This window comes from Rutilus rutilus, assembly GCF_951802725.1.
Source record: "Rutilus rutilus genome assembly, chromosome: 6".
In the NCBI taxonomy this organism is placed as follows: Eukaryota; Metazoa; Chordata; class Actinopteri; order Cypriniformes; family Leuciscidae; genus Rutilus; species Rutilus rutilus.
This window is the reverse complement of record NC_140214.1, coordinates 32,544,523-32,557,866: the sequence shown is the minus strand read 5'-3', so window position 1 is coordinate 32,557,866 and position 13,344 is coordinate 32,544,523. Positions and strand designations below refer to the sequence as shown.

General features: G+C 37.8%; 1 protein-coding gene across 26 annotated transcripts in view; it reads left to right on the top strand.

Moving 5' to 3' along the window:
* The first annotated feature begins 697 nt into the window (after window positions 1-697).
* Window positions 698-13,344, top strand: part of dlg1b (discs large MAGUK scaffold protein 1b) — a 115,864-nt gene continuing 103,217 nt past the window's right edge. For 12 of the 26 annotated variants that reach the window (XM_084411720.1, XM_084411703.1, XM_084411705.1 and 9 more), the window contains exons 1-3: window positions 784-1,482; window positions 1,793-1,924; window positions 12,854-13,017. In XM_084411720.1, the coding sequence (XP_084267846.1) occupies window positions 1,416-1,482; window positions 1,793-1,924; window positions 12,854-13,017 (363 nt within the window). In that variant the 5' untranslated portion in view covers window positions 784-1,415. Of the gene's footprint in view, window positions 1,483-1,792; window positions 1,925-12,853; window positions 13,018-13,344 lie in introns of all 26 variants that reach the window. The other 14 variants (XM_084411712.1, XM_084411710.1, XM_084411709.1 and 11 more) reach the window with 5 other exon arrangements.

Here is a 13,344-nt window from a genome sequence, read left to right as displayed (position 1 = left end):
ACTCAGTTATTATCAATTTTGGAAACAGCTGTGCTGCTTAATTTTGTTTTTAGAACCTGTGATACTTTTTTCAGGATTAATTGATGAATAAAACGTTAAAAAGAACAGCATTTATTCAAAACAGAAATCTTTTCTAACCATATTTATCTTTACTTTCAGTTTTTATCATTTTAACAAATCCTTGAAAGTATTAATTTCAAAAAAAAAAAAAAAACGAAAAAAATGACTGACCCCAAACTTTTGAACGGTAGTGTATATTGTTATATTGTATACTTTTGACTTCTTTCAAAAACATAAAAAATGGTAATGTTTCCAAACTTTTGACCAAGACAATACCCACACTAAAATAGTTCTACCCATTACACTACTGGATTAACACAGAGAAGTTTGTGCAGCAGAAGAGAAGCCACATCTCAAGATCAGTTTGTGTGTGGCTTTACATAATGCCTCCTCAGCTGAGCTTCCACGTAAACAACTACTACAACTTCTCGGCAGTGGATTGTTAAGTCAAAGCCGGTGTCATAACCGTGCATGTTTCATTTGGATTGGAAACACAATCTAGGCATAGCAATGTTCAATCACAATATTTACTTGTAAGAGCCTATATCCTCATATGGACCCTTGTTTACACCACTAGCCTGCTTGAGTCAGTAGTGAGTCTCCTTTAAGAAAGTGTGAAGTCTCACCTTCCCAACCCTGAGCTGAAAGGTAGCTCAGTCCCATGATTGGGCGGTCAAGGGTAGGGTCTAGAATCACGTGACATTCTTCCAACCCTGGGACGCCATTTTGGAGGAAAGTTTGGAATTTCTGACACATAGGAAGAAGAAAAAAAAAGGAGGAGGAGATAACGAAAAGAAGTTTGACGTTTAGGAAAACAATCCTCATTCCTCCGAAGGCGAAGAAGAATGAGGAAAACCTGCGGACGTGAGGATTTGAACCGCTTGTGTTGACACTGAGCCCTTGCAAGCTCACGCGCAGGGAGGGAGGTGTATATTTGCAGTTTGGGGAGTTTTTTTTTGGAAGCCCTCCTGCAACTGGCGGCGACATATGTTCAGTTTTTCCCCCGCAGCCGCGGAGCAGATTGGCGGCGGAGCCTGAATCGCAGCGTCTGTGTGTGTTTTGAATGGAAACGCAGGGCTGTCAGTGGAGTAAAGCTCGACTGTCGGGTTAAAGAAGTGCAGCTCGCGCTCGACTCTACAACCAAACGGCTCGTTTTCATATCAGCCCGAACCGTCCTCATGTTTTTTACCGGATAAACATTAGAGTTTCATGCCAACTGCGTCCGACTTACCCCCCTCTGACACTCTGGACGCACTCGTGTTGGGTGAGGAGCGTTGGTTTTATCATTGCGTGTTTTGTTCATTTCTGTCGCGAGCTCTGCTGGATTGGTTATCGTGCACGAGCCCAACCGAAACATGCCAGTCAGAAAAAAAGGTGAGATACACTTCGGATATACTTTTACACAATCTGGCACCGGAGCTGGTAAGTCACTTCTTTCAGACTGTAAAATATTAATATAATTTCTTATACCGCACTGTATCTCTTAGGTAACTGAAACTAACCTAAACTGTAAAATTCTTTGGAAATAAGACCGGTCATACATTTTTGTTTTGTCCAGTCATCACCACATAGGTTTTAAAACTTATACCAAAGTCATATACCACTTATTTAGGCTCTATTAGACTTCTTAAGACGGCAAACGTAGAGACGAGTTTTAAAATATTTTCTGCGTTATACTCTCGTGTAACGTTATTTATGTAATTAATGACAACCTTCTGTCTGCTCTGTATAGATGCACAGCGGGCTCTGTTACTGCTGGAGGAATACCGGTCAAAACTCAGTAACACTGAAGACAGACAACTGAGAAACTCCATCCAGAGAGTCATCGACATCTTCCAGAGTAACCTCTTCCAGGCGCTTATAGGTACTACACTGTGTCATTCAGCACTTCCCTAGTCATAATGAAAGTACTGTGTCATGCTGTGATCATCTATCTATCTGTCTATCTGTCATCTGTCTGTCTGTCTGTCTAATTTTAATGTTACTTACTATCTTATTTCACAAAGGGGACACATGACATTGACTAAACTTTGTTTGGAGCCCTGTAGGATATTTTCAGTATCTGTTTTTCATTTATGAAGGGTTCATATTCAGTGTGTGGAGGTTGCTTGTGACATTTTCCCTCCAAAAGTTTGTGAGAGCTTGTCATTGCACAGATGTGTTGAGTAGTAAAAGCCAACCAGGGCTGCGTGTTACTCGAGCTATACTGTCATTTAATGGCTATTGCCCCGTTTCAGAGGGGTGAGAACTTCTGACATGTAGGCGACTGTGATACTAAAGGGTACCTAACACTGTGCTGTGAATGGTAAATACTTCGAAGCAGTGTAAACTATTGTTTAAAGTATTATCTGAGGATGTTCTTGTATAAAAAGATCTGTATGCATTCATTTATCTTGCAGTTTGTTTTGAGGAGCCACAAGACAGTGTCTCTTAGTTTTCTTATTTATTTATTTTTGATAGGGACAGTGCACATCAATCAACAGTCAGACACTGTACATAAGCCAGAGGTAACCCAATAGGCTAATTTTCATCTGTTGCCCCTTGCCAACTATAATAAAACGTGTCAATATAATAAAACCAAGTGGTTTCCAAACTTTTTAGACTGGCATACCCCCGGAGGCATTTAAGATCCTTCTGCGTTTACGTTCTCTCTTCCACTTAGACTGCTTTCACAACTTTTCCGTGAAGGGACAATATTTTGCCCCTTAAATTGCTTTTAGGTGCAAATTTTTTTTTTTTTATCTTTATTAAAACAAAGATTTTCTAAACCTATTAAATGTATGTCATGTTTAATATAAAATTCTTAAAATTCCATTCATTTAATTATTAATATAATAAATAAAGCAATGAATTAAACTACATCAACAATTTGACTGAAATCAGTATCAACAAAAGCTATCTTTGCACTGCATTTGCATCTAGATGTAGCCTATTTAGTTGAATCTTGCTCAGTGGCATGAATTCAATTACAATGGTGTAAATAATGTTATGACAATGTTTTAAGTAAAAAAAAAGTTAAATAGAGAAATATGAAATTATGGCAAATGAAGTGATACTTTTAAATATCAAACTAAAACTGCCAGTAAGTGGTGGCAAGTCACTGTCTTAATGATTTGTTCATTCGTTCGTTCGTTCATTCATTCATTCATTCATTCATTCATTTATTCATTCAGTAACGAAGCAAGCGGCTGGCTGTATTTATGAATGGGTCATTGAATCATCGACTCTCCCGATTCGTTCAAAGCCGCAGATTTGTTCTTCTGCTTTGAGAGGCACACCAGTTCTGCTGCGGAATTTGTTTGAACTATTATTTTGTTTAGAAATAGAGCAAGCAATACTGTTTAATGTACATAATTTAAAATGTCCTTTTTCATTGTTGAACTGTTGGATAAAATAAATATCACATTTGCAATCATGTGGATATTCTTGGAAAATTGCATCCTTACTCGTAAAATATGTTATCAACATTAAAAACTCGAACTCACACAGGGTGTGTTTTTGTGTCGAGTTTGAGTCTTAAATCGATCTCTATGCACAGTCTGTGTCTATATTTGTTTGTCATGCTAGTAAGTGCTAAAACCCCATTTTTACAAAGGTACATTGTCGAGAACCACAGTAATGTAGTCAAGTCAAGTCACCTTCATTTATATAGTGCTTTTAACAATATTTCAAAGCAGCTTTACAGTGATAATAGGAAATTAAAGTAACAGAGATTGTTTTGGCTTTACAGCAGCTCTAGAATAGAGTTATTGTCCAGCTAAAGTTAGTTTTGATTGATTCACTTCCGTTGCTTCACTTCCAGAGATCATTAGTTATTAACTTAGGGGCTGCTAACACGACACCGCTCTAACAGAAAACCCTTAACGCACTCCGGCCCGCTCATCTGCAGAATTATTTATCGCTTCCACGTAGCCGTGTGAACGGGAACTATTTTGACAACTATTTTTATCTGTACAGAGTTAAAGGCCTTCACAGGGGAGAGACTAGGCTAGTTGACACTTAAGGACTGCGCTGTCGTCGCGTCCAGGCGCAGGTCCTTCATCAGCCCTGGATCCGGCGGACTGCGGTAAACCTCGGGATAAACAGAGAGACTAATATTATTGTAGACGCCATTCTTCTTATGATGTAACAAGTACATCAGGATTTATGTGAAGTGTTCCCGGTTCCGGCTGACCTAATCCGGCAGCCTAACATTGAATTATAGAAGTCTATAATGTGTTATGTGTATGCTAGGTTAAAGAGATGTGTTTTTAGTCTTGATTTGAACTGACAGAGTGTGTCTGCTTCACGGACAATGTTAGGAAGATTGTTCCAGAGTTTTGGTGCTAAATAGGAAAAGGATCTACCACCAGTAGTCGATTTTGATATTCTAGGTATTATCAACTGGCCGGAATTTTGAGATCGCAATAAACGTGAAGGACTATAATGCGTTAAGAGCTCACTCAAGTACTGGGGAGCTAAACCATTTAGTGCTTTGTAAGTAATCACCAATATTTTAAAATGTATTCGATGTTTAATAGGAAGCCAGTGCAGTGTTGACAGAACCGGGCTAATATGGTCATACTTCCAGGTTTTGGTAAGAACTCGAGCTGCTGCGTTTTGGATCAGCTGTAGTTTGTTTATTAAGCGTACAGGGCAACCACCCATAATAGCATTACAATAATCTAGCCTTGATGTTATGAACGCATGAACTAATTGTTCTGCATTTGTCATTGAGAGCATATGACGTAATTTAGATATATTTTTAAGATGGAAGAATGCAGTTTTACAGATGCTAGAAACGAGACTTTCAAATGAAAGATTGGTATTAAAGAGCACACCCAGGTTTCTAACCGACGTCGAAGCTTTGACAGAGCTGCCATACTGTTAGACAGTATTCTATGTAGTTTTTGAATGTAGTGCGATTTGCTAAGGCAACATACTCTGCACGCAACCTATCAACCAACCCATATGCATGCTGCTTGTGTGGATGCAGGCAGTTTTTGACAGCAAAGATGATTTAATTTGATTGGATGTCATGTCATTTTACCTTTCACGGCACTACCGTTTTCCTGTTTTTACATTAGAGGCGGCATTTTGCCTCAGCGTTTTGTTTGCGCACTCCCTCCGTCACCTCACATACCCTAGTTTGGGAACCACTGTCTTAGGCAAGCTGTTGCAAACTAGGCAAACAAAGCAACCTCGAGGAATGCTGAACAGCCAGTTTGAGTTTCTCTGGGGTTTGACTGGCCGTGTGCCTGCGTCTTCCTGTGTTTGACCCTCAAGGTGTGGAGGCTTCCTGTAATAACTCAATCCCCTGTTTCCAATTCTTTTGAAAAAAAACAACAACAAAAAGCATGAATGTTTTATTGCTTGAGAGTGCTACTGTAGGCATGCTTGGTTACTTGTTTAGGTTTGTCTGTTGAAATGCTCTTGTTTTAGGATAAAGACTGGTATAGCTTCCTCTTTGTGAATGTATTTCACTCATGTATGAAAAGCCAACTTAGAGACAGGGGGAACATTGCAAACATTTTAATTGCATTTCACAAGGCACGCAAGTTGTAAATATCTGCTTCTGTTGTCCAGGCCAGAGCACTGTGTGCCTCACTGTTCTGTATCTCAGAAAACCGTCTTACTCTAAGCTGCCATGATGAATCGTTGTGCTCAACATTGCTGGATAAGTTCATACAACATACGTGTAATCATCCTCATGCGTAGCCTCGTTCACGCGCAGAAATCCCTCTACACGTATATGTCCTGCATGCACACGTGTTCTTAAGAGTGCCGCTAATGAAAAATGCATTGGAGTGACGGATTCCAATTTGACTTTTCCTCAGATATGTATTTTAAAGGACAAACAAAATGTAATCCGTCTGTTGACATGATTACCCTAGTCCTAATCCGTAGGCGGATGATTTACGACGGTTTCTCTGAGAGAGCAGCGCATGCAGACTCGGTGCATGTCTCTCAATGATTAGAGCCTTAAGATCCCTCTCAGGATGCCAGAGAAGAAGAGTTAACCAGAGCAGGGCAGGTCTCCTCCTGCATGCAAAATGTGGGTCACAAGACAGACCAGGTTTACCCTTGACAGAACACACCCGCCTCACGAGTTCCTAGTTAATTGTTTTGAAAATGAGACTCAGAGTAGGGGTAAGATTAAATCACATTACCTAAAGTAGATAATGGCCAGGTTTTCTATTCACACACAGAAGAACCTTTTTTAAAAAAAAAGCTCTTAGTGCTTCATAAAGAGCTGGAGTGGTGAATCTGATATCACACAGGCAGGCTGATATCTTTTCCTAATCTTTATTCAGAGGTCCTGCGACTCCTGCTTGAAACAGAATATGTAATGGATAAAAATCACTTCCTCAAGTAGATGGGAAGCATCTCCTAAATCACACTGTAATCACTTGGGAAAGCGTCAAGCTAGCCAAAAAAGCAATAATATACACTACCAGTCAAAAGTGTGGGATCGGGATTTTTTATGTTTTTAAAATAAGACTTCTGCTCGCCAAGGCTGCATTTATTTGATTACAAATACAAAAAACCCCAGTGATATTGTGAAATATTATTACAATTTAAAACAGGCTGTTTTCTATGTGAATATATAGTAAAGTGTAATTTATTCCTGTGATCAAAGCTGAATTTTCAGCATCATTACACCAGTCTTCAGTGTCACATGATTCTTCAGAAATCATTCTAATATGATGATTTGATGCTCAAGAAACATTTCTCATATAATCAATGTTGAAAACAGTTAATTACATTTTTATTTCAGGATTATTTGATGAATAGAAAGTTCAAAAGAACAACATTTATCTGAAATACAAAACGTTTGTAACATTATACACTACCGTTCAAAAGTTTGGGGTCAGTAAGAATTTTTATTAGATTTTTTGGGGGAAAGAAATAAAATAAATCGATACTTTTATTCATCAAGGATGAATTAAATTGATCAAAAGTTACAGTAAAGACATTTATAATGTTACAAAAGATTCTATTTAAAATAAATGCTGTTCTTTTGAACTTTCTATTCATCAAAGAATCCTGAAAACAATTGTACACAGCTGTTTTCAACATTGTTAATGAATGAATGAATGTTGAAAAATGCATTATGAAATGAAATTAATGTTTTTTTGAGCATCAAATCATCATATTAGAATGATTTCTGAAGAATCATGTAACACTGAAGACTGAAATCATGATGCTGAACATTCAGCTTTGATCACAGGAATAAATTACATTTTAATATATATTAAAATAAAAAAGTTATTTTTAATCCCCCTGTATTTTTAATCAAATAAATTCAGGCTTGGTGAGCAGAAGAGACTTCTTTTAAAAACATAAAAAATCTTACCGATCCCAAACCTTTGACTGGTAGTGTATTTTAAAATGATTTCCTTATGTGGCTGATTGTGGTCTTGTAAATTATTGTAATCTCCAAAGAATATCACAATTATTTTATTAATTTCCTACAGAAAGCATCAACATAGCATAGTCTGTAAATGAGCCATCAGAAAATGAAGACATGTGTCAGAGGTAAAGAGACCCGGCAGGCTCTGTGAACTGGGGAAACTCTATCCTGTGGCTGCAGAGGTCTGTTAATCGGACGTCAATACAGCACTCTGTTTAAGGGCTGCCTTACCACAGATCTCATTCTGGAGGGAGAAAAGTGAACATGAGACTCTGAGAAACCTGGGAATGAGTTACACCTCTGTTTTGATTGGCTCAGAGCGGATCTCCAATCAAACATCCACACAAACTTAAGGAGATTAAGTCCAGTTACAGATCTTTTGCTTTTTGCATCCTATTATGAATCCACTGTCATTTACATTTTACATTAGCTGTTTTTTCTTCTGGTATTATAAAGATCACGTAAAACAAGACCATTTGTACTATAACAACTCGGTCATGTTACATGGTAGTACTACTAAAATAGGCAGCGATTAAAAGTGTTAGAGCTCCATTTTTATCATGCACATTACGTTCTCTCAGAGCATGGATGGGGTCACTGAACTGACATGAATAAACAGAAGGCCTCGTAATGACATTGGTATTATACTAAGGGCAGTATTAACCTCTTAATACTGATTCTCAAACAATGATTAAAACAGAGCTCCTCACTCATAAATTCATGCTCATTAGTAATTTGCTCCTTCAATCATAACTTCATCAGATGCCAGACTGATTTGCCACAGAGACCAGATTAAAGATCTAACTCATAACCTCACTGGTTATTACTTTTTTTATTCATCATATGCATGTTTTATCCTGGCTGACCAAAAGCCTTAGTTCAGCAATGTTGTTGACAGACCATACTGTTTAAATCTGCTAGAACACACAGATTGCTTTGGAGTCATCAGGCCTGATGTGAGAAATATGCTTTTAAGCACAATTTGAACATGATTGGTTTTCCAGATGATGTTTGGGTTATTATTAATTATTAACGGAGGACGTCTGCGATGTACTGATTGGGATGGGATTGGGATTTCTGTGTCTGGTTGTGGTCTGTGGGGATTACAGAAGGTAATGTGCTCTGGATATTTGCGTCACAAAACTCATTCAAATGAACAATTTATATATGTGATTATAATTATTACGTTATGTACTTAACTCAACCCGAGCTGCTGAGCCATTTTCAAGAAAATGCTGAAGACGCATCTTTTTCATCAACACTTGACCCATTAATACTAACACTTACTATTTTATATCCATTTACATGTACTGTGCTGGACTAACTGGGGACTGGTCACAGCAATTGCATATTGTTTCCCTATTGTTGGTTTGGTTGCTTCTGTTGCTCTCCTCATTTGTAAGTCACTTTGGATAAAAGCGTCTGCTAAATGATTAAATATAAATGTACTTTATTGAGTGGAGAAATTAATTAAGAAGATGATCATACCTCACACTGCTGCTCCAGTGGCTTTTTTTTTAGCAGTTTGCAATCGAACTCTCTTCTTGTCAGATAGGATTCCAGCAGTACGCAAGCCACTAACTGTTATTTTACTCAGAAAGTTGGCAAAAAGGTCAAAAGCGCATTGAGAAATGTAATTGTAATTACAGTGTTCAATGAAGATAAAAATAAATTAGCAAAAAAAATCATACACCGCAGTCTCAGACACTCATATCTGGACAGATTAGATTTCTCACAGATTTTCCCCCGGAGTCAGTTGATAGTTTGCTCTATAGTTTTTACCGAGGTTGTGTGGAGAAAACACGATTCGATTTCAGGGTTAACAAATTTGAGAAATACAAATTTACCAGACCAGGGAAAAGTAGTTTCATCCGAAAATCACTTTTGGCTGTTGGTCCATAGTTTCCCTTCTGTAAGCGGAGCTTATTTGAGACAAATGCAAGGCGAAACTTGGCAAAGTGTAAACGCATATGCTTGTTTAGGCTACTCTAATATTGGCATACTTAAATTTGGGAGCCCTGCAATCCACATGTAAGAGAGCTGCCATGGATGGAGCAAACTAAACTCAAACACTAATTTACTACTCTAAAAATACAAAAAGTATACTTCAAACATACTTGTTCAGCATAACCGTACGCGATTGATAGAGGGGTTTTCACCATCTGCTTCCTGATGTGCTTCAATGAGGTTTACAGATGAAGTTATGAAATATTTTGCTCAGATATTGCAGCTGACTCAGCTAGAGTGCTGTGTAAATGCACACTCTTATATAATGCATTTTTAATTTGTTTGATGCATGATGATTCAGCACTTGAAAAATCGTTAGGTCCTTTGATTTATGCGTCCCAGATTGTTTTCAGTAAGATAGCATAGTTTGTTCTCATCTCATCCCATCCCATCTCACCCCCACTTACTTTTGGACTGGTCGGTTGCCAATCTGAAGATGCACTTGACATTTTGTGTTCTACAATTCTTTTTCTATTTCTTAACACGTTAAAGGGTTAGTTCGCCCAAAAATGAAAATTCTGTCATTAATTACTTGCCCTCATGTCGTTCCAAATCCAAACCCGTTAGACTTACGTTGATCTTCGGAATACAAATTAAGACCTTTTTGATGAAATCTGAGTGATTCAACGTACACAACGGACACTTTGACGCTTCAAAAAGTTCATGAAGAGATCGTAAAACTAATCCATATGAATTGAACAGTTTAGTCCAAATTTTAATCCAGATTTGATTTGAATTTAAATTTAATTTGCAGCAAACGTGCTGCATAACACGAGAATGAATCTCATTGGTTCTTGCTGAAGCTCAAATGTGCTTCGTAACACGAGAATGAACCTCATTGGTTCTCACACTTAAAGCAAACATGCTTGAGCTTCCGTTTACCAAAACTGATGTGTTGATGAATGTTTATATGTGAATAAAAGTCTAAATTCAATCTGTTCATTATATACAGTGATCCAGTCTCTTCACTAAATTAGGACTAAACCACTAAATTAATATGGGTAAGTTTTACGAACTCTTTATAAACTTTTTGAAGCGTCAAAGTTGTAATTCTGTAGCTGTCACCAGAGAGACAGAATGCTCTTTAAGATTTAATCAAAAAGATCTTAATTTGTGTTCTGAAGATGAATGGAAAGTCTTACGGGTTTGGAACGACATGAGGGTGAGTAATTAATGACATTTTTGGGTGAAGTATCCCTTAACAGAGTTGTCACATTACCTGCTGTCAAATGTCATACATGTTATAAACAAGACATGCTTTGGAATAATGTCAGTCAGTAGCTATGTTTTCATCCAAAGTTGCACATTTAACTTTGAATAAAGCATTTGTTTCCATTCCATTTGTTCAGGAAAACAAAATCATCAAACTGGCACAAAATATATGGAGGTTGTTGCAATCGGGGAAGCCACTGTGGCTCTTTTTTTCCTTACATCATAAATGACTTGCGTCTCAGAACGCGCACACAAAGCGCAATAAACGCTGTCATCATGTTATCTTGCGTTTGGATGCCTTTTGTTTGAAAACACAATCATGCGAGACACTTCTGGCAGGTCATTATACCAAATCATTCTGATGACAGACATTGGCTCAGGCATTTCAAAATGATCAAACCAACATTTAAAATGCTGTGCAAGTGCAAAAGTTTTTTTGGGGGGGCATTTTTAGATTTGTCTTGGCGTTTCCATGCAGCATTTTATTTCATTTTATTTTTTATGCAATATACCAAAATGTGCATAAAATAGGTGGATGGAAACAACTAATGGCACAGTGACACACATACAAATGTCAGTTTCTTAATGTTAGGTGTTTCAATTTCCGGAAAGTGATCAGTGAGCACTTTTATGGTTTAGCATAATTTCCCCCCTAAAAAAGTTATATTTTTGAGAAAGTGAAATGAAGGCCATTGCATTTCACCTGAATAACTTTAGCGTTTCAGTTTCAGTAAATAGATTCAGTATTTGTTGTTCTTTCTTTCTTTCTTTTGTTCTGAGAGTAGTTGCATGACTGAGAGGTCAGTGAGATGTTAAATGGTAGGATTCTGTGACAGCCTCCAGCTTCTCTAAGGCTTACAGGGCCATTGACAAGAGAAAGAACAGCGATTAATCTCAAGAAATAAATCCTGGATTAGACACTTTCGTGTCCGTGGCGTGGAACAAAACTTTTCTTTTTGACCAGCCTTAATACAGGCACCAAAGTCACATTTCAGATCTAGATATAAAAAAATGCTAAATTATTAATGGTCATAGCAGGACAAATCATGATCATTCTACTACATTAGTTGGAGCTCAGTTACAAGCCAGTGGTTTTTTAAAGGGGCTGTGAAGTTACTGGACTCAGTATTTCTACAGGGAAACCAGAGATGAGGGAATCACCCCCACCAGCTGCGTGCATTATAAAAATATTTATTCTCATTTCTGTGAAGCTCCATGTGATCCAGCATGTATTTTCAGCCCTGTTACCCAATCTCTTCCATGCATAGAAGACCTGTAACCCTCTGCTATTTTCTCTCTCGGCTGTGCGTCGACCAGCATAGCCAACCACAGCACGGCATTCTCTCGAACAGTCATTTCCCCTCTGCTTGTGGAAGGGACTAGTTCCCTAATTTTAAAACCTTTTGCATGTGTGAACAGTTTCTGTTTGTTTGATTGTCACAGTGTATGAACTTTTTATCTGCCACATTTATACATAAATATGCCCTGTTTACTCACGACTGCGTGGTGGCTTTCAAATTTTCTTTATGCAAGACATTTTCATAATAAGAAGGTCATCTGTTGTTTTTGTTGAGGCCATGCGTGCTGACCCTTGTATCATTATGATTGTAACCTGATGAATGTAGTAACAGCTGTGAATGACCTTTAAATCTCCCATGCCCTCCAGCTTCAGTCAACACTCTTGTTTGTAATCTTTAAATTGTTGTTCACTACAGGATGTGTATTTATAGATGCATGCCATTAGCCACCAAATCACTTCAGAGACCCTGATCATTTATGAAGAAGATTTTAAAGCTGCACAATTAGTGTGTCCTTGAATGACCTTCAAAAACGTATCCAGCTCCCCGTAAAAAAGGGATTTGAATACTTAAGTGACAATTAAAATGGAAATTTTGAACACAAATTTGGGCACTTTATAGTTGTCAAAGGTTAGAGAAACACATGATGAACTACGCCCTGTGTGAACTTGAAATCATGCAGTCAATTGCTAGAATTAATAGCAGATATTACTTTTTTGATATGAAATGATCTGTGCAGTGAATACATTTATGTGTGACATAAGTGTCTACAGTAAATGGTTTGTGGGCCCCTGTATCTTGCTTTTCCTTTTTAGTAAGCTCTCTCAGGTATGACATTACAGAAAAATGTCCTGTTGAAAATGCATGTTTTCTCTTTTAACAGATATCCAGGAATTTTACGAAGTGACCTTATTGGATAATCAGAGATGCGGGGAATCGGTGAAAGTGCCCGATGTGATGCCCCCAATGAACCTGTGGGATTTCTCCAGCATTCAAAGCACAACGGTGACTTCAGACACCCTGCCCAGCCTTAGCACCAGCATAGAGGTAAGAGTGCTAACATCTCACAAACAGTGTAAAAACATTGATGTTTTTAAAGAAAATGTCATGCTGCTTGTTTTTCATTAAACAAGTCATGCCACAACATGGTCGTTTAATTAGACAGCATTTAGATTACTAAGCACCAACCAAACATGACATGATTGACATGTTAATTGGGAATAGATGGTAGTCTTAAATATTAAATGAAAGGATGCTGTGCTGATGCTGTCATTGGGGCTTTTTTGTTCTTTAACATCATTTGTAACTGTTCTGGGGTGCATTTCCCAAAAGCAACTATGGGAAACAGCGTTCAACGGAGCTTGCGACCATAGT